Here is a 25,091-nt window from a genome sequence, read left to right as displayed (position 1 = left end):
AGACGCCGCCCTCGATGAATTCCTCCTCCTCACCCTCAATGTGCTCGTAGTCCGAGTCACCATCTGCATCCATGTTGACTGGTTCTGGGCTGTGCGTAAGTGTGTGTGTGTACGTACGTGTGTGTGGTCGTGGGCGTTATCTATTGCTACGCGGGATAATCGGGATGAGGGCCGGGGTGTGTGAGCTGCGTGCGTTTGCGCCACGATGCCAGCCCGTTGTATCGACACAGCCTAGCCAGCTGGTTTTACACGGAGCTTCCTTGAACTCCAGAGCAAGTCTACAGCCATAGCTACCCTCGCCCTGCTCAAACAGTCGTGGCGGTTGCCGCTGCCAAATCGTCACGTACCTCTCGACGCGCGCGCACTCTCTCTCTCATTCAGAAGAGATGGAAATGATTGACATGCGGGCCGTTACCTCTCTCTGAGCAACTTCTGCGGGTCGCGCGTCTTCTCTGCAAGACGTTGATTTTTCCAGCTTGAAGGATGTCAGATGTATTCAGAAAGAGGGCCATCTCTGCCTCTGCGAAGCCTGACGTGATCAGTCTCTGGGGCGCTTTCCACGTGTCCAGCACAACGACGTCTGCGACAGTCTGACAATCATCACACTTTTGTCTTACAATCTGACAATTCATGCAGGCTGATTTCGACACCGGGTGACAGGAAGAGAGAGGAAGAGTGGCACATCTACTTTCAGAGAGGCGTCTCATCGCTGGTGCTTCAGGACCTGTAATCAAGTTGAATCGGCTAGTCTGTCAGAGGTGCGCGTTCATTGAGTTGGCGATTGAGAGAATGAAGAGCTTGTGTGACTCAACACGAGGCGGCTGACAGTTTTTTTTTTTGGGACCGTTTTGCGCTGCGCACTCGCTCGTTCCCGTCTGGTCGTGTGCTGGTCTGCTGCTGCTGCGAGGCTCTTCTTCCCCGCTAGGTCTTGGCTATCTGGTCTGTCTTTCTTGTGCCTTGCTAGTTCTGGTTTGGCTCGCTTCTCGGGCTCTGGCAGTGGCCTCGGCTCGCCCAGCAGTGCGCATGACTCCGCCTTTGTTCCGGAGCCTCAAGGTCATCGAGCTCGTGTCAATTTGATTCGTCGGGTCGTGGTCGCAGCGCCTGCTCATGCGAGCGCCTGGAGTACCAAGCCGTCTGGACACGGGCGCGAGCCCAAGTGTGCGCGCAAACTTGTTCTGGGTCACCGTCAATTCAAACTACGCACCATGAGCTGGCTCATCCTGCCCAAGGTCCTGTACATGCTGTACTTTGGCGGTACTGGCGCCGTCTTCGCCTTTCTGCCCGTCTTCTTCAAGGATGCCAAGCACCTGACCTACACGCATGTTGGGCTGGCTGGCATGGCCATTCCCTTTGCCAAGTTTGCTGCCGCTCCCGTTCTCTCGGGCATTGCCGATAAGCTGCGCATCCACCGAGCCATGCTCATCGGCTGTGTCCTGGCCAGTCTCGTTCTGCGCGTCTCGCTCCTTTTCATGAACGACTTTCCTCGCATCATCTTGACCATTGTGGCCGCCGAGTCCTTTGGCTCGGTTGGTGGCCCTATCTTTGAGAACGGTGTCCTCGAACTCCTGCCAGTAAGTCTCTCGGCTCGTCATCCCTTGTTTTGACGCCCCACCACACCGCGTCGCGCCCAGTGTCAGCGTCGTGCCCTCTCCTGTCACCATGTCTGGAACCTGAATCCCTTTCCTTTTCTCGTCAATGCAGGATAAAAGCATGTACGGCCGACAACGCCTCTTTGGCGCTATTGGGTTTGGTACCGCCGTCTTGGTCTCCGGCCTGGCCGTCACGCACGCCCATGTTTTTTGGCCCATGTTTGCCAACCAGGGCGTGTTGTGGGTGCTCTTCCTCGCATTGAGCACCCGATTGGCCCTGCCCTCCGACCCAGGCTTTCGATCGCGTCACGATAAGGTCTTTCCCCAGGACGAGGAGACCGCGGACAGCGCCCACGACCAGCGACCCGACGCTATTGAAATGGCGTCCGCCACCGACCAAGACGACACCAAGGCCGACGCACGCATCGACAACGCACCCACAGCCTCGACTGGCAAACAGCCAGCGCCCCAGCAAGCCGCTCTCATTGAGATTCTTCACGTCATGACCAAGGACGCGTGAGTTTTTGTTCTTGTATCCTCGCGCCGTGCCAGCATTTGCAGCCCCGTGCTGATGGTGAGCCGTGGCTCCCGACAACCCACAGGTATACCACCATTTTTTTCCTGACCATCGCCCTCTCCGGCTTTGGCGCTGGAATTATTGACAACTACCTCTTCATCTACATCGAGGAGTTGGGGGGTACCAAAACCATTCAGGGCATGGCCCGCTTTGTCATGTGTGCGGCAGAAGTACCCATGTTCTGGTATTCGGGGGCCATCTTTGATCGCCTGGGCACCACGGGCTGCTTGGTCGTGACGTTTTGCGCCTTTATTGTGCGCTTCCTGATTTATGCGTGAGTCATGCTCTCAGGCTCTCGGCGTGCGTGGTGGAATGGTACCAGCGTGCCTCTGATTCGCCCTGGTGCAACGTCTTGCTCGACATGCTTTTTCGTCGCTCGGATGGACACATGATATAGCTTTATGAGCAATCCTTGGCTAGGTAAGACCAGGCCTGTCCTTGTGTCCTTACCCCCACCATCATGGTCCGAGCGCAAAGCTTATGTGGCTCTGGGCGTCCATAGTGGTGGCTTCCGAGCCACTCCATGGTCTGACATTTGCTGTCATGTGGACGGCCGCTACGCGGCAAGCCTTTGCCATTGCCCCTCAAGGGCTCGGCACCACCATGCAAGGTGCGTTCACCCCGGGCTTCAAGCATGTGAATATCGCACATGCCGTTGTTCAGACCACACTTTTTTCGATGCACGACGCACCTGCAGGCATCGTGAGCGGGCTGCACTTTGGTCTTGGCTCGGGTATGGGTGCGCTGGTTGGTGGCTTTGTGTATGAGGTATGTGCGTGGATGGCTGTTCGTGCAAGCCGGGCTTCACCACAGGCAAGCTTAGATGCGTCGCTTGTCACCGTGTGTAGAGCAAGGGTGCCTTCTCGACGTTTATGCTCGCCGTTGGCACGGCATCATCCAGCCTGGTGCTGCTTCTTATTGCCGAGTGGACTCGCTGGCGAAAGAACAGGTGTGTGGTGATTATGTGTGCGAGTGAGTGCGGGAGGATGGTGGATGTGCAGGCCCGGTCCTCACGTCGAGTACGACCGGCATGTGTGGTTTGCCACTGATCAGCACTGCGACACAAAGCCGCTACCAGCCACTCTCCACAGAGGACGGCTTTGGAGAAGACAGCAGCGAGGAAAGCGAGGAAAGCGAGGAGCAGACTGATCAGACAGATAATCTGTCTACAACGAGTGAATTGCCGGATACAGATGCAATGGCTTCAACCCGGCCGCCGCAGGCGGACGTCAGCGCACCAGGAATGGGTACGTCGAGCTGCATGGGACATGAGAGCCAATCAAACACGGACAACAAGGGCTTGCGTGCAAACGATCGCGCCTCATTGCGGTGTCGCTTGAGGCCCGCATAAACGCTTTTGCAATCATGCCTGGTCCTTCTTTTTTTTTTTTTTTTCGCACGGGCCGTGCTCACCCAGCTTGGTGTGCCTTTTGCTATCGCACAACCGCTAATGTTGTAGGCAAGAGCCTGTCCGAGTCCACGCTGTGAAACCAACAACAACAACCCCCGCCATGGTGTTCTTGAAGAGTGATGATAGACATCGCTAGACTATGGCTGGCTTATGAACTCGTGCCAACCGTCCCGCCCAGGAGCGCGTCCACGCGCTCCATGTCCTCCAGCAGGCGGTCCACGCCGGCAGCGTCCAGGCTCATGAGGCGTAGACTCTCCTTGCCTTGCTCCACCACAGCCAATTCAAGCAGCAAATGTTGCACGTTGGTCTGCAGCAAGAAACACGTGGCGTTCAGCAAAGGGCAGTGGACACTCTAACATGGTTTCGCTGGAGGCACGTTGGGAACACAAACCAGAACAAAAAAACTAAAAAGTAAACGCAAGAAAAATTGAGGTGCCACTTTAGGTGGGTCTCACCTCATCAACACGGCTGGTTTTAATGGTCGAGTCCACTCGCCAGCTGGATTCTGCGAAATGTGCAGGGGAGCGGCCAAGTCTTGAGTGGGGGGCAGGCACGGCAACGCAGTGGTTCATGCATGTCGGCCGTACTCTTTAGTTTGGGGCGCCAAGCGGTGCGTTGAATCAACACATCCCGCAGCTTGCTTTGATTCGACTTCCAAAACTTGGCAAACGCCTTGGCTTGATCCTCCGAGAGCTGTGATTCGATGTTTGGGCGTGAGAAGTGCCGGGAGCCATGAACACATAGACGTCTATTGCCTAGCAGGGTCATCCAGAGAGCAGACAAGTACCTGGTGTTGGTCAGCAAAGGCAGGAACATCGTTCAAGCTCAGTTCAGCGTCAAGGGCTGCGCTGATCAAGCCTTGGGCCATGGCCTTTTGCTTCTTGTAGACTGGACGATGGAGACCCAGAGACGATGATGATGAGACTACATACAGCTGGCAGACGTGCCAGGCACGTTGATGCTGGGGCGAGCGGGTTCGAGCAGGGTTAAAGGGATACATACCTTCAGGTTTAGCATCGGCAAAGAGTTCACTGCGAAGAAACTCGTCGGTAATGGTAGCATCGTCGTAGTACTCCTTGCGGCACAGCCCGCTCAGCAGGCCGAAAAAAACCTTGAGATCTGCCATGGTACTGCGCCGAGCCAGTCACGGGGTGAGTCAAGCCCATCGCCAACCATGGTGCCATAACAAAGACGCGACGCCCTACAAAATTCAGACCCTCCGCTGCCTTGAACCGGGCCCGAGCCCGCCGATACGAGTGCGCGCGCGGGGCACCACCGACCTGATCTCGTCTCTCGTCGCGCGCGTTTGCTGATACTCCAAAAAAAGATCAAATGTTACCAACAACAGTTGTTAACACCCTCTTGACAGCGGACAAAGATGACAATGTCATAACAGCTGTTTTTGACAGGAACAGGCCGCCGCGAAAGGGCAGCCGGGTCGAAAAGAGGAGTCAGTGGTGCCGCTCCGACCACGCACACTGGGTCGTGATCGAGCCGCTAGCGGTGGGTACGCTGGACTGGGCATGATCCCAAGCCTTTATCAATAGTACGGAAGGCGCTGTAGAGGAATTAATAACCGGCTGCTCTGTTGATCTGCCACAACAACAGCGTCTCTACCTATGGGGCTAGGCTGCTCGCCTGCTCATCTGCGAGATCGCCTCTGATGGGTAGTGGCGCAAGGGGCTCCTGGAGCAGGTCGTGTACGTCCCACGGGAGTGTAGTGCTGGCAATTGAAGATGCCGATCCAAGAGCGTGTGCGGATCCGATCGCGCTCAAAGAATGGGTCACGACATTATCGATCCCGAATCAGACCCACCCCCTCGCTCCAACCGCCGCCTGCAATTGGCGCGTTCCCTGCCCAAGGCGATACGTTCCCCTCGCCCTGTCATGGTGTCTCCTTCCTGAGTGAGAAGCCAGCCTTGCCCATCCATGCGTCTCCATCGCCAGCCGGCGGAGAACGTGTTCAAGTGCATGTCACGTTGCGAAGGAGGAGCGCACGCTCATACTGTCAGGAGTCAGTTCATCGGCCGCACGCGGTACCACACCCGTGCGATCAAGTTCAAGGCGTTTGAAGTGTAAACAGCCCACACCTGCATGTTCCACACACCAAGGGATGAGCGGGGTAGAGAGTGGGTGAGATCGGCGGGAACGATGCAGAGAGCAACGATACTTTGCTCAGTGCATTCAGAGATACGAAGCTTTTTGAGACAAGTTGCAAGCGGATTTAAAGCAGTTGTCAGAGAGTAAGGCTTACAATAGTCAAACGCTCAGAGATGGTAGTCCATGGTACGTGCGTGCTTAGAGAAGGAGAGAAGTGGGAGCAACGCAAATCTGTTTGGCACGTAATTTGAAATTTGAAGGGTCCGCCCTCTTTTTTTTTTTTTTTTTTTTTGTGCTGGTATTGGTGGCATCGGGCGGTGCTGGGCGCTGGGTGTACGTTGCCTTGAGGGTTGAGAGGCGTGTGGAAGCTTGTGTCATCGAGGGCTGTTGAGGAGAAAGAGAGAGAGAGCAACTTGCGCGGCCGGCGGCCGGACACACGTGGGGCTGCATTCGCGTCGCTCGTCGTCACGCGGACTGAGCTTGAGAGTCGGGCGGCGTGGTCGGCGTCGCGATCCCAGCGGCTTGCACGCACGCGTTCTACAGCTTGATGCCAGCTGGTGACTCTGGCTCGCAACCGCAAGATGACGTCGATCAAAAAATCCATCGAGCGAACCGGCAGCGTTTCGGGTGAGGACATGCTCAACTCGATCAAGGTGAAGCTGCGCAGCGAGATGGAGGGCAATCTAGGCGAGGTCCCGCAATTCATGCTCAAGGCCGAATTTGTTACGATTCGACCTGCTCTCCTCGCGCACAAGGACGAGAGCCGGACCATGAGCGAAGTACTCCGAGACACCATCCTGGACGAACGTCTGCGGGCCAAACGCAACAAGAGCAAGCCGGAAAAGGTCAGGCTGTCCCTCGCTCGCATCGGTCTGGCCGCGTCTTGATGCCGACATTGCGCTACGTTTAAATGAAAAGGCTCATTTGTCTCGGGCTTGCTTCGCTCAAAATGCAGATGCTTGTGGCAGTGACCCCCGACTACGTCGCACTCGTCTCGCGCGAGAACGGCCAGGTACTCCAGCGCATCGCTCGCCATTATGTGGAGGAAGTGTGCATCGACACCAAACTCCAGCCACCGAGCCTGGCCTTTTGTCACCACAACAAACGCCTCGGCATTGACTACATCAACGTCTTTGACGTCAAGAGCAAATATGCCGATCCCTTTGAATTGGCCATCGAGGAAACTCGAAGCTACAACCGTTCCCACCGTGAATCCAAAATCTCCACTGCCGCCCTCGGCCTACCCGAGCGCCTCATTGGGACCGAGCTCGGCACCTTCCTCGGGAGTCGCCCCGTCTCCAAGAAAACGGGAAATGCGGCCTGTGAGGCTGCGGTCATGGCGCTCCGTCGCAAAAACAAGAACCGAAACAAGGGCCTACTTGCGACCATTGCCGTTCACAGTGACTCAATTTCCTATGCTGAAACCATGAGCGATGATATTTTATTTGAGGGTCACATCAAGGACGTCACCTTTGTGACTGTTCTAGACGAGGGCCAGCCCGAGGAGATTTTTGCCTTTATCGAGTCGGATGATCGCCTCGACACCATCACCTGCCACCTCTTCCTCTGCGAGAAAGGCTATGCCGACAAGATTTGCACCGTACGTTGGCTCGATCCCGTCCGGCCCCATGTGGGGGCGGCTTTGCGTGTCAGATAAGGAAAAAGAAGGAAGCGGGTTATGGGAAAGGCGGTTAAGCAAGTGATATCAGATTGCGGTTCAACTATTTTTTTTCTCCTTCCTGCCTGACCTCGGCATCCTTCTGTGCTGCTTTCGGGCCTCCTGATTTTGCTGTAGTTTGTGAGCCGGGCCTTGCAGCAGATGCGTGAGTTGCAAGAGCGCAAGGCCGATGATCCCTTCTTCCCCGACACCATCAACATGGCCCCCGAGCCCGTAACCGGTTTGCTGGGGGCCGCTCAGGTGCCCCGCGATGATCTCAGTGCGCTCAAGGTTCTCGGGGCCGGCCAGGTATGTCAATGACCGGTTGGGGTTACAAGCCAGTTCTGCGTCATCGTGAAGACCGCGGGCAACAGCTGGGGGACCGAGGCCTTACGCGTGCTTGATTTTCTGGTGACACAACGTGTAGTTTGGGACTGTCTACATGGCCACCCTGGCCCAGGATGATGCCGACGAGGATCAGACCGTGGCCGTCAAAATGCTCCGCACGGAATCTTCCAATGCCGATGCCGTACGTTGCAATCCTCTGAGAGGAGCAGGGCAGAGGCCAGCTTAGCAGACGCGCCTGTGGGCGGATTGTGGAGTTTGTGGGCAGCTTTACAGTCGATCACAGGAAACACTCACAAAAAGTCAAGCTCGGTGATGCCAACAAACCACCCGACTCATCCATTTCTCTCTTCGTCGCACGGCGGTCATTGTGACACGATGTGTCTAGGATGAATTTCGCTACGAATGTGAGGTCATGGTGCAGCTGCAGCACACCAATGTGGTTTGTCTCGCAGGGCAGTTGGCTGATCATCAGTAGGGATATCTACTGTGTGGGCGTGAGAATGACGTACTTTGCGTTGCTGGTGCAGGTCAAGCTCGTGGGTGTTTGCTTTGAACACCGGCCTTGGCTTTGCGTGCTGGAGATTATGCCGTACGGCGATTTGCGCAAAGTTCTTCAGGTGAGAATGCTTCTTGAGCCATAGTCTGGCACCCAGGTGCCTGTCCCGTTGCAAGAAACTGTGCAGACATGCCATTGCCGAGCTCCTCACAACAGCTTCCCTGCCCACCTCCCATTCGGCCAGACATGTGCCTCCAAGAACCTTCACTTGACGCTTGTGGAGCGGCTCAACTTTATCAAGCAAACGCTGGCAGGCATGGAATATATCGCGTCACAGGGCTTTGTGCACATGGATTTGGCTGCGCGCAACGTGCTGCTGGGCGAGAACAATTTGACCAAGATTGCAGATTTCGGTATTGCCCACAAAGTGGATCCCCAAACTCAAAAGTTTCGTCTCACGGGTCACCTGCGCCTGGCCGTGCGCTGGATGGCACCCGAAACTCTGGGGGGAAAGCGCATCTACTTTTCCGAAAAGACGGACGTTTACAGCTTTGGCGTCTTCATGTGGGAGGTGAGTGTCTTTGTGACATGTGGGGAGGGCATGAAATGACCCGTGGTACAGGTCGTTGGCCAAGAAAGTCAGAGCACCTTTCGTGCCGCCGGCCTGCGTGATGATTGCTGGTTGGCACGCCACTCTTGCTCATCTGTATATTTGTGTGTAGGTGTTTGAGAGTGGCGAGCTGCCTTTCGGCCATTTAAAGTCTCGCGCAGCTCGCGACGAGATTCGCGCTGGCCTCATTTTGTCACAGCCTGATGGTGTGTTTCATGGCGCATGCCCAGAATCTTTGGACGTTTTGTAGCCTGAGGTGTAGCTCACGTGCAAACTTGATTGATGCCCAGACTGTCCGGACGACGTCTTTGACTTTATGTTGCAGGCCTGGCACAAGGAGCCGGAGCAGCGGCCGAGCTTTTCGACGTTTCACGATGCCATCTCCAATATTTACGCTCAGGAGCTGGATAAGGGCCCACCGCGTGATGTTGGGGCGGAGCTGAACGCGTTGCTGACGCAGAACATGCGACGCATGTCGACCAAGGCCAGCGTGGTGCGGCGCAAGTCGGGCACGCGGCGGATCAGCGAGTCGGCCGTCAAGCAGCGCCAATTCTCGAGCGACCTCTCGACCATGCGCGAGGAGGATGAAGAAGGTGTGTTGGGCCATCGTCCAAGCCGCTATCAAGGGTGCACGTGGGTGGCGCGTGTGAATGCTGTGCGTGTTGGGTTTGGGCTGCACTTGAGACTTGCTTGCTGACGCGCGCCGTTGGGCTTGTGTAGGCGAGCAATCGCTGGCGGAGCAAGGCATGGGGTTTGGCGTCCCTGATGAGGATGGGGATGATGCCAAGGTGACACGTCGAAATAGTCCTCGGCATCGTACCGTGTCGAGCAGCTCAGCCACCGTGGAGGCAGCGGCATCGGCCTTTTCCTCGAATCAGCTGGTGCGGCGGGAATCTCAAGATTTGGACCTGTCGTTGTTTGAGCAAGTGGATGCTTAGGGTTTCAAGGTCACAGGTGTGGCGGAAGGCCCGGTCATGGCTGGCGGCAGTCTGATGAGTTTGATCGTGGAGACGAGCTGTTCCTTCTTGAATGGTGTTTTTTTTTTCAAGGCATTTTAAGCATGCATGTTGTCGTGGTGAGCTCGGGGAGCTGTCCATGACCATGCGAGTCGGATCGGTCCCTGCTGCATGTCTTGGGATGTGTGTATGTGCGTGTGCGCGCGCGCTCGCGTGAGATTTTGTGCTAAGCTATCAGATGGGGTGTCGGAGACGGCCACTGGACTCGGCGCGTCGCACGCGCGAGGTCAGGATCAGCTCAATTGACATCAAGCAGGTGACAGTGCCACTAGGGGCGAGCATCGACCAGGAGTAAATATTATGATGCTTGGCATCGAGGGTGGTGACGGCATTGCAATGGTGTTGCTGGGCCAAGTCACTTAGTCACGGCAGGCAGAACAAGTGCAGTTGCGCAGAAATGTGCATTCTTCTTCGCGGGCCTTATGGCGGGCTTCGCGTTGCGCGCGTTCGGCTTCAATGCGCTGGGCCTGCGCCAGACGCTCCTCCTCTGAGAGGCGGTTGGCTCGGGTCTGGGCTAGCGCCTGAGTCTGGGCCTGGGCCTGGGCAGCGCGCTGCTGTTGCTTGCGGGCTTCCAGCTGCTGAATGTAAGCCTGTGCGGCGCGGGCCTTATCGTGGGCGAGGCGGGCAGCACGGGCCTCGGCGTCTTCCAATGTGTAGTCGACGTTGACGGGCCGGTTGGTAGGGTGGTCGTCTGGCAGGTCAAGGGGCGGGAGGCGGGCAGCTTCAGCGAGGCGCCGACGCTCAGCTTCAGCCTCACGCTGGGCCTGCTCCTGCTGAAGAAAGGCCAGGAGGTCGTCCGTCGGGGGAGGCCGCGGGGCACTTGGCAGTGGAGTCGTTTCGGCTGGGTTGGCGCGCACACGCATGTGCTGCCAGCGATCCATCCCGTCTGGCCGCTTGCTGAGCTGAATGACTCCAAGCAAACGCAGGAGGGTTGCCGCTGATGACTGCTTTCCTCGCTCTTTCCAGGCTCGAAGTGCAGCGTGTCCAGCGTGCGAGCCACGATCGTCGCGGCTCGCGCCAGACCGAGTCGGATCGGGATCACACCAACTTTAATGAGCCTGCTTGCCTGCATGCATCTTGGGATGAACCAGGGGGACTATTGGCGTGCGCGTGTTTTCCTCTACAAATCAATAGTTATTAAGGATAAATAAAGCGTGTCATAAAGTACACTGTGTTCTGATTTATCTGACAATCTGTACTCTGGTTCCCCTGTTGTGTGTGTGTGTGTGTGTGGTGTTGGTTACCGTTTGTCAATGTTGTTGTTGGTTACACTTATGGGGTGTGTGTGTGCAAGACCTCTGTTTGTTTGTGCAACAAGGCAGTGTGTGTTACGCAAAGAGAGAGAGCGAGAGAGCGCATGTGTGTGTGTGTGTGTGTGTGTGTGTGTCCATCTCATCATGTCCCGCCCCTCTCTCTCTCGCTCTCTGTCGTCCTCTTTAGGAACGGCTCGAGCCCCGCCCAAGTTGGCAATGGCGGCGATGAGCGACTGGCTATGAAAAGGGCAGCCAGCAGGTCTTGTAGGTAGTGATGAGGCAAAGGCTGGAGGTACAGCGGTTCACAGAGCATGGTGATCCTGAGTTTGCGGTGCACTGCCATCAGTGTGTATGTGTTTGTGTGTATGTGTGTGTGTGTGTGACAGTGACATCTACACCAGGTCGTTGTCGTTGTTGTTATGATTACAGTCAAGGTGCATCTCTGAAACAGCTTGTATTTTGGTAATAAATCATTGTGTTGATACCTCAGATCAACACGCATCTCTGAACCCCGCCCCTCGCGCGAGCGTGTGCTTGACAGGCCCTTGCTAGTGGCATTTGGCGGCGCCTGCGCTCTGGTACAATCACTGCTTCCCTCCTGCGCCTCTGGCCCCGCTTGCCCTGCTATCTGGTGTGGGGGGTGAGAGTGAGGCCTTTTTTGCTCGGTGTCTGTGTGTGGGTGGGGGTTTGGTCAAGTGAGGGCCGTGCTTGAAAAACGCCATGGTTCAGTGGGTCGACTGCCCTTTTTTTTTTTTTTTTTGCCAGTGATCGTGTTTTCTTTTTTTTACCTGATGGGGGGTGGGGGACTTGGGTCTTGTTCGCCGTACGTCCGCTTGGCTGAGGCTGCAGCCTCGACGTGCCTTGATCTGGCTGAACAGCGCGTCTCGTTGTCATTGGGATCAAGACATGTTGCCAGCCCCGATCTGGCACCGCAACCCTCCCGTATCCTCTCCTCTTGTCTGGCTTCTTTGCGTCCACACGGTTCAAAATCACTGGACAGACGTTCCAGCTAGCTCTCTTGAGTCTTGACCCTCATCCTTGCCTCCCTTGCACTGTGCATTGGGTTTCGAGTAGAATTCTTATTTCCTTTCCTTCGATTGAGCAAGCCAGCCTTTTTTTCTCTCTTCTTTCACCGCCATCATGGGTAAGGCCCCGCGAGTCATCTACCAATGCGCCTCCCCCTCCCCCCACAAACGTTGCATGCCCGCCACTTTTGATTGTTTGCTCACGTCACACCTGTGCTGCTCTCCTCCCCGATCCCATTCCATTGCAGGTTACACACCTCCCAAGGGCATGCCCACCGTTTTCGACGCCAGCTTCAAGGGCGTTGGTCAGAAGCCCGGCCTCGATATCTGGCGCGTGGAGAAGCTGGCCGTGGTCAAGAAGCCCGCCAACGACAAGGCCTTCCAGGGTCAGCTCCACGAGGGTGATGCCTACATCATTCTTCACACCAAGGTATGCCTGCCATCCCTTTTGCCATTTGCCAAACGAGGGCGAAACAAGCTGCCAATGTGGCCTTGCGGCCCTCCGTCCATCTTTTCGCCAAGAATGCACCTTTTCGCTCTGGTCGCTCATCCCTTTCTCCCTGCGTGCTCCGCTTCCCGGACTTTTTTTCCCTGATGTCCCTGTTCCACAGCAAGTCGGCCCCGCCCTTGAGCGTCACATCTACTTCTGGCTCGGCAAGGACTCGTCTCAGGACGAGCAAGGTGTCGCGGCCTACAAGACGGTCGAGCTCGACCAGTCGCTCGGCGATGAGCCCGTCCAGCACCGCGAAGTCCAGGGTCACGAAACTGACGAGTTCCTCGACCTCTTCAAGGGTGGTCTGCAGTATCTGCCCGGTGGCGTGGCCTCGGGCTTCAAGCATGTCGACAAGGAGGGCGAGCACCGCATGCGCCTCATGCACGTCAAGGGTCGCCGCAAAATCCGCGTTTCCGAGGTTCCCGTCTCGGCCGGCAGCGTCAACGAGGGTGACGTCTTCATCCTCGATGCCTTTATGGAAATTTACCAGTGGAACGGCAAGGAGGCTAGCCGTCTCGAGAAGACCAAGGCCATGCAGATTGTCCAGCGCATCCGTGATCAGGAGCGTGGTGGCAACGCCAAGATTGTCGTCCTGGATCAAGGCAAGGACGACGACACTGCCTTTTGGGCCAAGATGGGCGGCAGCAAGCCCGCCAAGATCAAGTCGGCCAAGGAAGCCGGCTCGGATGACGCCCATGAGCGCAGCGCCGTCAAGGAGATGACCCTCTACCGTGTCTCCGACGCCTCGGGATCCATGCAGGTCACTCCCATCGAGGAGAAACCCTACAAGAAGGAGCAGCTCGACACCAACGATGCCTTTATCCTCGACTGCGGACCCGCCGGTATCTTTGTCTGGGTCGGCAAGGGCGCCACCAAGGAGGAGCGCGCCTTCTCCATGCGCACTGGTACCGACTTTATCAAGCAAAAGGGTTACCCCAACCACACCCCCGTCACCCGTGTCGTCGAGACCGGCGAGACCCCTCTCTTCAAGGAGAAGTTTGCCTCGTGGCCCGAAGCCAACATGCTCCTCCCGGGCCAGTATGCCCAAAAGCCCAAGGCCATTCAGAAGCGTCACTTTGCCGTCGCCAGCCTTCACAACCGTCAGACTGATAGCGACATGGCCAAGGCCGCGCTGCCCGATGACGGCAAGGGTACCCTCGAGGTCTGGCGCATTGAGAACTTTGAGCGCGCCCCCGTTCCCAAGGAGCAGTACGGCCACTTCTACGGCGGCGACTCGTACGTCATGCTCTACACCTACCTCAAGAACGACAAGAAGTGCTACATCATTTACTTTTGGCAGGGCCTCAAGTCTTCCCAGGACGAGCGCGGTGCCTCGGCCATCCACGCCGTCAAGCTCGATGAGGAGTACGGTGGCGATCCGGTCCAGGTCCGCGTCGTCCAGAACAAGGAGCCCCCGCACTTTTACCTCGTCATGCAGCAGTTTGGCGGCATGGTCGTGCACGCCGGTGGCCACGCTTCGGGCTTCAAGAACCTGAACGACAAGGACAGCTACGACACGGACGGCACCCGCCTCTTCCAGGTCCGCGGCACCAACGACTGGGACACCCGCGCCGTCCAGGTCGAGGAGGAGCCTGCCTCCCTCAACTCGGGCGATGTCTTCATCCTCGAGACCCCCAAGCAGTGCTACCTGTGGTTCGGCAAGGGCTGCAGCGGTGATGAGCGCGAGTTTGGCCGCCAGATTTCCCCCACCATCTGTGGCCGTCGCGAAGTTGAATCCATCATGGAAGGCAGCGAGCCCGCCGAGTTCTGGGCTGGTCTGGGCCACGACATTGCCAACGGCCGTCCCCACTACGCTGAGGTCAAGGAGGCCCAGATGCAGGAGTACCGTCCCCCGCGTCTGTTCCAGTGCTCCAACGCCCGCGGCTACTTTTATGTCGAGGAGATTTTCGACTTTGATCAGGAGGACCTGATTGAGGACGACGTCATGATCCTTGACGCCTTCTTCGAGGTCTTTGTCTGGATTGGTGCGGGTGCCAACGTCGAGGAGCGCAAGCACGCTCTGGAGACGGCCAAGGAATACGTCGACTCGGATCCTACGGACCGCACGAGCGATGACACGGCCATCATGGTGGTCAAGCAGGGCCGCGAGCCAACCAACTTCCGCTGCCACTTTATGGCGTGGGACGACGAGAAGTGGTCCAACGGCATGAACTACGAGCAGCTCAAGGCGGCGCTCTCCGCACAGGGCGAGGCTGTTGAGGTCGTCAGCGTCTCCAAGGCCCTTGAAGCCTTTAGCACCGACCAAAAGTTCTCTTTTGCCGACCTCAAGTCAAACAACCTGCCTGACACAATCGACAAGACCCAGAAGGAGCAGTACCTTGCTGATGGTGAGTTCAACTCGGTCTTTGGCATGAGCCGCGAGCAGTTCAACGCCCTTCCCAAGTGGAAGCAGCTCAACAAGAAGAAGGACGTTGGTCTCTTTTAAGGAACCCACCCGTCCACACCCCTACCCCTCTTGTATTGCTATTGTAATTGCCTCAACTGTCCACAACCCACGTATTTTTTGCCCCTGTGCTTGCGATTGTTCCTGTGAGCGACACACGAACACACCCTTGCGTTGTTGCCATTGCACGCCCGTATCTTTTCCCTTCTTTTCACTTTTGTTTTTTTCCGTGCCTGGTCCTTTGGGCCATTAACCTCTTGCGTGTGTGCTCTGATGCATTTGACAATTCATATCTGTATCTTCAGTTCTTGTTGACTCGTGCATACTTGATGTTGTTTGATATTACATGCGGGAGCGAGAAACACAAGAGATCAGGGAGATGGAGAAGACAGAGAAGTCAGTCAGAGAGTAGAGAGAGTAGAGAGAGTAGAGAGAGTAGAGAGAGTAGAGAGAGTAGAGAGAGTAGAGAGAGAAGTGAGGGAGAAATTTAGCTCAAAGAGCGGCGGCAGGAGATCGATACGGAGCAGAGGCGAAGATGAAGAGGCAGAAGCGTGGAATGAATGACATTGCTTAATGCCGATCGATTTTTGGCGAAATGCGCGCAAAACAACAACGAACAAGGCAAGTCGGCGGGCGCGGACGCGAACAAGGCAAGTTGGCGGGCGAGAACACGAACAAGGGGCTGGGAAGCGAGCTAGGATACCTGTAGCAAAGAAAACCTACTCGGGGCAGGCGGTGGGGGTGGACGGCGATGGGGCCGTCGGCGACACTAGCTGCTCCAAACTGCGGGCAGGCGGGCGTATTCATGAGGAAAGTCGCCAGCGACAACAGGCTCCGCACGAACAACAAGCACGACCTTACCGTTTGATTAGTTTCTCTCGAGCATCCTCTGCTGTATGCGAGGGCGTGCCTTGCTTCTTTTCCGTGAGCAAGGTGGGCACCTGATCCCAAACGTTGTCGTTGTAGCTGCTGACAATCAAGCCAACGAGTCGAGGGTGATAAAAGGCGATCACAGCCGACATCACATCCAGCCGGAAGGCATCGTCCGGCTCGCAGCTTTCAACGAGTTTTGCAAACGTGCCTTCATCGTCCGAGAGGCGGGAAGCACCATTCAGCAAATCATCGATGGCAGCCTCGCCTTGGGCCATCTCAATTTGTGTAAGATGCTTGGTCGCCGCCGCTGTCTTGACTCGTTCAAAACCGCGAAAGAAATGGGCCGTGGTCTTCTTCGTGGTGGAGTCCGGCGTTACTTGGGGCTGAGCCGGTGTTGCCCCCGTCGTATTGGATGGGTGATAGGCCATCGGAGGGCCATTCAGCCACATGGAGCGCTTGAGTCTTTTCTCGTTATCGGTTTTTTGGCAAAAGTCCTTGTTCGCGTTGACCACGCACTGCTGAATTCGAACGTAAACTTCAGCCATGAGCTTGACGCTAATGTGGTCCAATAGTGAGCCTTCCATTGGCTTGGGGCTTGTAGCAGCAGGTACACGCTGATAAAACCCTTCGGGAGTGGTACTGGAAGGCGCAGGCGCGGAGGAGGCTGTGCCGAACGCGCTGACAGGGGCATTTTCAAGAGGTGGCACGTGAACATATTCTTTCGCCGAAGCAACCTCGGGTGAAGCCGACACATGGACTGAGGATACTTCCTTGGACCAGTCTGCCTCGACGCCATTAGGAAAGATATCATCAGCCGCGGCATCGAGAGCGTTAGGCACATATGGGGTCGCGCGCAGGGCAGCATGAAGGGCGGGGAAAGCTTGAAGGACTTTGTCGAGAGAGAGTTGAACAAGGTCAAAAAGTTGTGCCTTGACATGCTGCTCATGAAACTCCAGCCAATGTGGCAAGACTTGTTTGGCAAGAATCAAGAGGGATTCACAAATCAGCGCCTCAATGTCGGTGCCACGATCGTGAATGACCGTGAGTTGTGCACGCAAATGCCGGCTTTGCAAACGGCGGAACAGAGCATCCCGCACCAGCGCGGCGAGCACCTGCTCCCAGCGCTCGTTTGCGTTGGCAAGTTCCAAGCGGAGATCGGCCAGCTGCACTCCGTTGAAGCTTGGGTTCTGCAAAATGGCTCGGTCGATCTCCGGCATTTTTGAAAATACCCGGAATTCACGCTCCAGATAAGCGTAGATTTCCATCGCCAGCCTGACGTCACCCCTCGCCGTCTGTCCTTGTTCATCCATGTTCAGGTAGAACTTTCCGACAGCCACACTTTTCTCAATTTGCTCGATAATGATTGGCGTCGTGGCGCCTAACAGCAGCGGTGCCAGAGCGCAATCGCGACGGCGTTTGGCCAACTCGTTAAGAACGTTGCGCACAGTGATCATCCTCTTGTCGGCAGCCTTTTTTGCCTCGTCGGCAGCCTTCTTCTCGTGGGCAGCCTTCTTCTTCTTCTCCTCCTCGTCAGCGGCCTTCTTCTCCTCGTCGGCGGCCTTCTTCTTCTTCTCCTCGTCAGCGGCCTTCTTCTTCTCCTCGTCGGCGGCCTTCTTCTTCTTCTCCTCGTCGGCAGCCTTCTTCTTCTTCTCCTCGTCGGCAGCCTTCTTCTTTGCCTCTTCGGCAGCCTTCTTCTTCTTCTCCTCGTCGGCAGCCTTCTTCTTCTTCTCCTCGTCGGCAGCCTTCTTCTTTGCCTCTTCGGCAGCCTTCTTCTTTGCCTCTTCAGCAGCCTTCTCCTTCGCCTCCGCGGCAGCCTTCTCCTTCGCCTCGGCGGCAGCCTTCTCGTCGGCGGCCTTGTCTGCCATGTTGAATGTGGGTAGAAGAAGGTCGGTGCACGATTGAACGGTGCACGATTGAATAGACCACCGTAATGGTTGGAAATGCAAGTCATTGCCAGGTAGTACGACACGCTGGTGAGCAGGCAGCTGCGTGGAGCGGCAACCACAGTGTTCGTCGCGTTAGACTTCACGCAGACCGCGTCACGGCTTCACATGAAGATCTGCTGCTTTGGCACTGCTTGCTTGCGTTGACATGTGCTCCAGCTTGGCGCATTACACAGAGGAGTCAGCGCATGCAATCGAACGGAGGAACGGATTTATTCCGCTTGATCTGCTTGTATCAATTCAAGTTCTACGAGCAGAAAACCCATTGCCAAACAAACGGTTGTGGGATTTTGAACAGCATAGTGTGGGAGTTCGAGAGAGTTTGAAAGAGTTCGACAAAGTCCGAGTTTGAGACACACACGCAACAGAGGGGTGTTGGTGGTGTTGGTGGCATCGGTAATCGTGGGTTCGGGACTGCTGGCAACATCACATGCGTTGAGTCTGCGCATCTTTGCCGACTGGTTCTGGCCACTTGGGTGCGTGGTGGGTTGTTGATCTGTAGTGGAAGCTGTGCTGTTCACGGGCTCAATCTCACCGCAGGCTGCTCACAACCCTGGGGCCTTGTCTCGTGCTGGTGTGGGTGAATGTAGGTGGGTAAGTGGATGCCTAGCTTGCAAAGTGCGATCATAACACGTGTATGACACTGACCATGGCCCGCGAGCTGGATCTGGGGATGGGTGATGCGGCGCACGCGCCGTACCTGCTGGCTGCCAAGAAAGTGACTGAGTGAGCTTCGCCTCCGTCAATCCCACTCGACGCTAAGATGGCTTTATCCACCTACCCTACTATGCGCTCACCGTCTCTTTATGATTGGTCTTGCATTGATCGAGCGTATCGTTAGAGTAATGGTCATCGGTTTCGAACCCCAGCCTTCAAGCTCTTAGAAGCTCGGCCGGCGACTTTCGCAGCTCAAGGCAAAGCCAACATTCCCGTGCTGCACCTTGGTGAGCCTGCAACTGCAGCAGCAATTTAATACCATTGTCTGCATCCTGGGCCTCTCTGCTCGGTGCCGAGTTTGAGCGATAGTTTAAGGCACTTGCGCGAGTTACTGCAGATTCTGTGGATTAACAGTAAGCATGGTTGAGTAAGCCATTGACGTGGTGACATCGCTCAGGGTGCAACTCCCATGAGACAGCATGGGCGAAAGCTCATCCGGTGGGTTGCCCACACGCTCCCATATCTGGGCTTTTATATTGATTGCCAGGAGATCGTTGGGAATGACATGTTCTCAGACATTGGTGGCGTGGCTAGCCAAGGTGCATGGTTCTCATGGACAACGCTCAGCTTCCCCCTCCCCCTCTCTCCCAGAAGGACGACGTCGCTATGTACGTGATCAAACTTTAAAACTGTATGGAAGAACAAAAAGCCTATCTATTGCAGCACGCCACTCGGTTCCGTCGATAATTGCTCGAGGCTGGCACTATTTGTCGGTGTCACTTGCACGCTTGGCGCGCGGGGTGGGTTGGCGAGCAGCCTTTTTGTTTGGGGCAGCGCCGCTGCCATCGTCGAGTATGGCTGCATCCGGTGATTGCGTAGCGATTGTGCCTCGCTTGGCTGGCGAGCTGTGCAAGGGGCCTTGGTGTCGGCATCATCATGAGTTTATCATTACAAATGCACACTTGAAGTTGCGGCGTTGTGGGTTGACATACCAGGGAGTGATGCAGAGGAAGGCGTTCCCGGTGTCGTGGGAGTACTTGGGGCAGTGCTGGGGGCAGTGCTGGGCGCAGCGGGGGTGGAGGGCGCAGAGGTCGTCGATCCGGTGGAAGATGCGGGCCGAAACGCGGCGCCATTGAGTGTCTTGGCACTGGTGGTGAGTGATGTTGACTGAACACCCTGTACAGCAGGGTTTGGGGCGGCAGCTTTGGATGTGCGCGAACTGCTTTTCTTTGTCGTGGCGGTGGGTCGGCGCGCCACCGTGGGCTGGGCTGCGCGTGCTCCAGCTGGGGTTAGGGTGGGTGAACCACGGGCGTAGGCCGCAGTTAGTGGTGACCCTGTGAACGCATTGGTGCCGCTGACAGAATGTCCCATGGGCCGGGGGCTGGGCGTGCCAGTTCGGGGCAGATTCATATGTTGTAGTGGGCTCATGCGTGCAGCAGCAGCGGCATACTGCGATGAGTAATAACCGCTGTGGGGAACATGGTGAGGCACATAGGTAGGGGTTGGTTTCTACCAAAAGGGGAGGGGAGTAGCGATGTCAGAGGCAAGCGGGGCAAGCACGGGGTGGGGGAAGCACGGCTAGGAGGTCGAATCAAGCCAACCTTGACGACGTAATCTTGGACAAAGGAGTTGATTCGCTGCAGCACCATCTATGGGAAGAGTCGGTCAGTTGGCAACGAAAGCATGCGTTTTCGAGCACCCATGAACATGGGAGAGAATGACGTACAAGATCAGACATGCGCTGCGTGAGGCGCATTTTGCACTTGTGCAAGTGCTTGACTTGCAAGTGGGCGTTGCCATCCCGAACAACGACGAGGCTATTGGCGGCCATCATCTTGGTCCGAATCTGTGGGGGTGGGTGGGTGCATGTCAATTGTTTGAGGAAAAGGCGAAGGCGGGGCGGGGCGGGACGGCTCGTGGCGGGAGCGCGGGCATTGCCAGGGCAAGTGCTAAGCAATACGCACGGATTCCATCAAGCTCAAGGGGCAGGCGTGGGAGGTGGCGCCAATGGCGAAGACGGTCGGCAGCCGCAGTTGCTGTAGCTCTGTAGCCGTGAGCGAGCTATCATGATGGATGGGTGCAGCAAGTCAGACGTGATCGTGGGACAAACAGATGTCATCTCAACGACCCAGGGCATACCAAGCCATGGTGTCTTGTTGTGCCAGGAGGATAGGGGCCAAGCAGACGAGCATGCGGACGTTGGGCTTGCCAACTAGGCCCACGGCCGCCTGGCAGAGGAGAAGAGAGGAAAACGCACGGAAAACGCACGGGCAAGCCAGAACAGTAAAGTGCGTGAGGCGAAAGAGGAAGTGTAAGGGCAAAGGGAAGCGGAGGCAGCGCGCCGGGTTTTTGTGATGTGCGTACCTTGCAGCCCATTCCAAAAGCCACCAGGACGAGCGAGCGATCCTTGTATTGGTCTGCCACTGTCTGCAGCTACAAGGCGGGAAACAAGCAGGTGAGATTGGCTGGAAGGTTGTGTTTTGGATGGTAGCAGACAGGCAGAGGGCTGGAGCTGGGGCACATACAAAATCGGTTGCGTTTTTCATGATGACATCAAAGTCAAGTCGGTCATTGGCGACGGCCTCTGGGGCGGGCAACATGACGTGCCTGATCAACGGGGTGAGGGGGTGGGCAGCGGCCACGACGCGAGCTGAAGGAGGGACGGCATCGAAAGGAAATCAAGGGTGGATGCCTACCACTTTCGCTCAAAGTGCTGGCGCCACTCGGCCAGATAGCCACGGCGCCAGCTGTATTCGCAAGGTAGGAGACAGAGGATGGGATCGGTCTTGCCTTGGTGACGCTGAGCATTGGAAACAGGCCAGGATCAGTTGGGGGTGCGCATTGGAAGAGAGGGTGCTTGGCAAACAGACACTTTGAAAATGGGCGTTGTACCTCGCTTTCAGATAAGACGAGCTTGGTTGGAGGTGCGGCAATCCATTTGCGAAGGTTTTCTGAAAAGAATTCCTCGGCTTCCAGGAGACCGGCTTCGCGCACAAGCTCGGGCACTTTGTGATGGAGGCGCTGGAGTACACGGGAGCACAACTGGCGCTCGGGCTCATTATGGGTCTGATAAATGGTCTTCATCAAATTTAATACGGCTTCCTTTTGCCAGTTGACCTGAAAGCGTAGCCGAGGGTGCGGGTATTTTTGGGGCAATGAGACCAGCGCCGGGGAGAGGTGGGATGGGAGCGGGGTCTGGGCATGCGGGAGTTGGGGCGCACGTTGGCAAGGAGCTGTCGAAACTTGGAAGTGGCTGCGCCCACGTAGAGAGCAAGAGGGTCAACGCCGGTGCCGTTGAGGCCGTGGAGATGGATGTCGTTCCCGCGAATCGCCAGCTCCTGTGTCCGAAGCTGCAAGGCATTCGGGTGGTGAGATGAACTGCTTGGCATTCTGGGGTCATAGAGGCGGCACCTCCAGAGTACAAGCGCTGCATACATCATGTAGGATAGTGCTAGCCGACTCGAAGAGCGCAGCAGCATCGCCAGCGCGAACGCGCCGTTCTAGCTCGGTCGCCATCCCGAGCCCTGCGCTGCCAGCAGCTCCGGGGTCCTCAAGAGCAAGTGCCAAAGCAGCCCCAGACCGCAGCGTCCACAGCCACGCCCAGTAAACCGGCTGATACGCCTTGTTCTGGGCCTCGTCGTTGGCCTCTTTCCTACCCTCCGTCGCCGCCGCCCGCCCGCGCTCACGCGTCGCGACCACTTGATGCTCCCGGAAAAAAAAAAAAAAGTGCCCGACACACGTTCTGCTCTGCAAACGTGCACGCGATCGGGGTGTGTGCTGGAGATCCGAATCTCTGAGAAAATTAGAGATATCGTAACTTTCTCTGAGGTCGCGCTCGATCTGGCGTCTATCTGTGAGATAGCCTATGATTTCGCTTATGAACTTTTGATGCGTTGATAGTTTCTCTTGGATAGTGTTGCCGTTCGGTGCATTCTCTCGTTGATTACAATCGTTTCACTCCATCTCTCATTGCGAAGCATCTAATTTGAAATACCTCTCCAATTTGAACCATCTGACCTTAGCATAAAATAAAACCACACCCTGCAATGTAACATTAATGTATGTGAAAGTGTAACAAAAGTCATTGTATCGCAACGGAGCCATTCGGGCACGGGCTTTCTTGGAACTGCGCAGTAGGCAAAAAGGCAGGCTGCCGAGGCGGTCGTCTCCGGCATCGGGGTGCCCTGGCACTTAGCGGGGGTGGAGTGGTGTGCGGTTATCAAGTATCGTGCTGCATCTTGTTTCAAGGGAGAAATTTTGTGAGAGTGGCTTTTGCTGACTGGTCAGCACGAGTGGGGGCCAGAGTCCTTGATCTCCTGCACGGCGCACGCGACCATGAAGCAGCTTAAGATTTCGGCTCAGTGGGTGATCGAACTGGACGATGAGGTTATTGTGATGACCCGTCGGCATGGCGGGCGACAGTATCGCGTCCCGCTCTGGACGTTGCATCAAGTGATCGAGCTGCCACAGGCCGTCGAGCTCTATGGACTTTTACAGGATACCGTGGATCTTGACGCGACGCGTGCTGTTCGGGTCCGCCTGGCGCCCGGCCATCCCTTTTGGCGCGTACACCACCACAGCGTTGCTCAGGCGGTGGCATGCAATCAAAGACGGCGTCCCAGGCGTTTAAAATGCTTTATCAATCCTGTGGGCGGCAAGCGCGAGGCACCTCGCAATTTTGCCAAGGCCCGCGAGATTTGGGAGTCGGCCGGCCTCACGCTGGATGTTTTGGTGACGACCCGTGCTCAAGAGTGTTGTGAAGCCATCCAGGAGCTGGACGTCGACAGCTTTGACGCCATCGTGGTGGCGGGTGGCGATGGATTCCTGGCAGAGGCCGTGCATGGCCTGATGTGGCGGACCGATGGTCGCAAACTACCCATCGGCCTTCTCCCGTCTGGCTCCACCAATACCGTTGCCTTTAGCACCTGTGGCAACGAGAGCATCCGGACGTGGGCCGTCTTTGTGCTCCTCGGCCTCACTCGCCCCCTTGATCTTTGCCGCGTGACCAGTCCCTACCTGTCGCGAACCATGTACGTCGTTGTCCAAGCCGACCTTGCAGACAAGAAAAAGAGACCAGTGGAGACGGCCTCTCACCCTGGTGCCCGCTTGTTTATGGTGTCACTCTATTGGCATTGTTTGTGTTGTAGTTATGCTACCAACTTTGTGTGCAATGGTTTTTTCAGCGCGGTTGTCAAGGACAGTGAGCGTTATCGTTGGATGGGGCCGGCGCGGTACAGCTACAGTGGCTTTAAGCAAGTGCTCATTCACCATCTCTACCGCGAGTACGTTTTGATCTTGGTTGGCGCCTGCTTTTGCCATCATTGACTGCTCATGTGGGTTGCTTGGCAGCATGCACGTTCAACTCAGGCGAGCCGGTGCGTCTGAGCTGACGGATTTTGTTCTTCCCGGTAAGCGACAGAGCTGAGCGACAGGGCAGGTTGTGATGGCAGTTGTGCGTGTATGCGTGCGTGTGTGTGCGTGTGTGTGCGTGTGTGTGCGTGTGTGTGCTAGTATCCCCCATTTTCATATTTGCTCATGCTTCAAATACCTTTCCTCGGTGCATGCGTCGATTCATCGGAAAACCATCTGGCGTGCTTGCAGATGAGGAAAGAGTCAAGCTGGTGGCGGTGGCCTTGATGCCGTTGCGCTCCAAGCAGTCCAAGCGGGGCCTGGTCCCGCACGCCAACCCCTCTTCCGGCCACCTTCAGGCCATTGTTGTCCGCGAATGTGGTCGAATTGGCTTTTTGCGCTTCCTGACGCGGGTTGCCGGTCCTGTACGTGAAGTCTTGTCCGGTGCTCGCCCCCGCCAAGAGCCAACGTGTCTGGTGCTCCCGAGAGTCGATGAGAAAAGTGGGTGAGGCGCTTTGAGGCAACTGACAGAGAATCTGAATTTGTGCTTGTAGGGTACCCAATGGGCCCTCGATTACGCCGAGACGGTGCAATGCGAGGAGATGGTGTTTATGACACGGTAGGCTCCAGCCCTTGCTCAAGTGCCTGTGCGCTCGCACGTTGGCTTTTTTTTTTTTTTTTTCCCTCGAGGGGTACCTCACGCCTTGCTCCGCTGCATGCTCACATGAAGGGGTCGTGATGTCTATTGGAACATTGACGGCGAGATCCACACATTGCCCGAGCTCACGGCAACGGCCCTGCCTGGCGCGTTTGACATTTTTCACCCAACCCCCTCGGGTTATGCCACCCACCAGTCCCGGCATCCCTCCGTGGAACACCATCCCTCAGCCGTCGCCAGTGTCTAGCTCCCCGACCGCCCCAAGCCGGCGCCGCCCCCTCCCTCCGGAGCGCACGCTGTGCGTGCATTCGCATCATCCCCCTACTTTTTTTTTTTTGGTTGTTCAAAGGTTGGAAATTGAAAATCAGAAAAAAGATCAGCGAAATGTCAGACATATTTGTCAGATAAAGAGAATTCGCGATTATTGTCAGACGGCTGACAAATGTCGCGAACCGGACCATCACCGGGAAGCGGACGGAGTCATGTTCCGCTGCCGCATACTTGGGATAGGCGTGCCGTTCGTCCTGGTTTCCCTGCGACGCGCGCGCGATGCACAATGTACACAATGAACATTCCCCAACACGTCGATGGTCGAGGAAAGATGTCCGCTATCGGCCTCGGTGGGGGTGCGC

The 25,091-nt window shown here is 56.4% G+C and overlaps 7 protein-coding genes across 7 annotated transcripts; 4 read left to right on the top strand and 3 right to left on the bottom strand.

The window, feature by feature from the left end:
• Positions 1 to 1,205: 1,205 nt before the first annotated feature.
• MONBRDRAFT_29375 (uncharacterized protein) lies at positions 1,206 to 3,438 on the top strand (the record flags this gene model as incomplete). The annotated part of the gene is made up of 8 exons (XM_001749858.1): positions 1,206 to 1,571; positions 1,702 to 2,105; positions 2,192 to 2,440; positions 2,564 to 2,586; positions 2,669 to 2,776; positions 2,864 to 2,934; positions 3,015 to 3,115; positions 3,360 to 3,438. The coding sequence occupies 8 exons, from the start codon at positions 1,206 to 1,208 to the stop codon at positions 3,436 to 3,438; spliced, it is 1,401 nt and encodes a 466-aa protein (XP_001749910.1).
• Positions 3,439 to 3,561: 123 nt separating this feature from the next.
• Positions 3,562 to 4,888, bottom strand: MONBRDRAFT_38905 (uncharacterized protein). Its single transcript, XM_001749806.1, has 6 exons — positions 4,858 to 4,888; positions 4,580 to 4,707; positions 4,365 to 4,465; positions 4,165 to 4,270; positions 4,033 to 4,082; positions 3,562 to 3,884 (listed from the first exon to the last, which is right to left on the bottom strand). The coding sequence occupies exons 2-6, from the start codon at positions 4,701 to 4,703 to the stop codon at positions 3,726 to 3,728; spliced, it is 540 nt and encodes a 179-aa protein (XP_001749858.1). The 5' UTR covers positions 4,704 to 4,707; positions 4,858 to 4,888; the 3' UTR covers positions 3,562 to 3,725.
• Positions 4,889 to 6,258: 1,370 nt separating this feature from the next.
• Positions 6,259 to 9,726, top strand: MONBRDRAFT_34315 (uncharacterized protein; the record flags this gene model as incomplete). The annotated part of the gene is made up of 10 exons (XM_001749857.1): positions 6,259 to 6,522; positions 6,633 to 7,277; positions 7,473 to 7,643; positions 7,762 to 7,863; positions 8,068 to 8,121; positions 8,210 to 8,299; positions 8,423 to 8,749; positions 8,901 to 8,994; positions 9,079 to 9,381; positions 9,509 to 9,726. 10 exons carry the CDS (start codon positions 6,259 to 6,261, stop codon positions 9,724 to 9,726), a joined length of 2,268 nt encoding a protein of 755 aa, XP_001749909.1.
• A 1,435-nt stretch (positions 9,727 to 11,161) lies between these two features.
• Positions 11,162 to 15,282, top strand: MONBRDRAFT_34314 (uncharacterized protein; the record flags this gene model as incomplete). Its single annotated transcript, XM_001749856.1, has 3 exons — positions 11,162 to 11,321; positions 12,331 to 12,512; positions 12,694 to 15,282. The coding sequence occupies 3 exons, from the start codon at positions 11,162 to 11,164 to the stop codon at positions 15,019 to 15,021; spliced, it is 2,670 nt and encodes an 889-aa protein (XP_001749908.1). The 3' UTR covers positions 15,022 to 15,282.
• Positions 15,283 to 15,547: 265 nt separating this feature from the next.
• On the bottom strand, positions 15,548 to 17,717 carry MONBRDRAFT_38903 (uncharacterized protein; the record flags this gene model as incomplete). The annotated part of the gene is made up of 2 exons (XM_001749805.1): positions 15,548 to 15,762; positions 15,841 to 17,717. 2 exons carry the CDS (start codon positions 17,715 to 17,717, stop codon positions 15,699 to 15,701), a joined length of 1,941 nt encoding a protein of 646 aa, XP_001749857.1. The 3' UTR covers positions 15,548 to 15,698.
• Positions 17,718 to 19,386: 1,669 nt separating this feature from the next.
• Positions 19,387 to 21,968, bottom strand: MONBRDRAFT_11992 (uncharacterized protein; the record flags this gene model as incomplete). Its single annotated transcript, XM_001749804.1, has 9 exons — positions 19,387 to 19,920; positions 20,054 to 20,101; positions 20,179 to 20,298; positions 20,417 to 20,513; positions 20,592 to 20,680; positions 20,817 to 20,885; positions 21,345 to 21,569; positions 21,674 to 21,802; positions 21,864 to 21,968. The coding sequence occupies 9 exons, from the start codon at positions 21,966 to 21,968 to the stop codon at positions 19,387 to 19,389; spliced, it is 1,416 nt and encodes a 471-aa protein (XP_001749856.1).
• Positions 21,969 to 22,787: 819 nt separating this feature from the next.
• Positions 22,788 to 24,706, top strand: MONBRDRAFT_11991 (uncharacterized protein; the record flags this gene model as incomplete). Its single annotated transcript, XM_001749855.1, has 5 exons — positions 22,788 to 23,734; positions 23,802 to 23,860; positions 24,054 to 24,226; positions 24,356 to 24,420; positions 24,532 to 24,706. The coding sequence occupies 5 exons, from the start codon at positions 22,788 to 22,790 to the stop codon at positions 24,704 to 24,706; spliced, it is 1,419 nt and encodes a 472-aa protein (XP_001749907.1).
• Positions 24,707 to 25,091: the final 385 nt, after the last annotated feature.

Source organism: Monosiga brevicollis, genomic scaffold, assembly GCF_000002865.3.
Source record: "Monosiga brevicollis MX1 MONBRscaffold_34 genomic scaffold, whole genome shotgun sequence".
Classification (NCBI taxonomy): Eukaryota; class Choanoflagellata; order Craspedida; family Salpingoecidae; genus Monosiga; species Monosiga brevicollis.
Note: the sequence above shows the minus strand (reverse complement) of the source record. Positions and strands in the feature narration are given on the sequence as shown.

Excerpts from the sequence above, each read along its gene's own strand:
- MONBRDRAFT_38905 (XM_001749806.1), bottom strand. The coding sequence starts at position 4,703 with ATGGCAGATCTCAAGGTTTTTTTCGGCCTGCTGAGCGGGCTGTGCCGC. Across the intron at positions 4,466-4,579 it reads TGCCGATGCTAAACCTGAAG|TCTACAAGAAGCAAAAGGCC; the intron begins GTATGTATCCCT and ends TCCATCGTCCAG. Across the intron at positions 3,885-4,032 it reads AAACCAGCCGTGTTGATGAG|ACCAACGTGCAACATTTGCT; the intron begins GTGAGACCCACC and ends TTCTTGCTGCAG.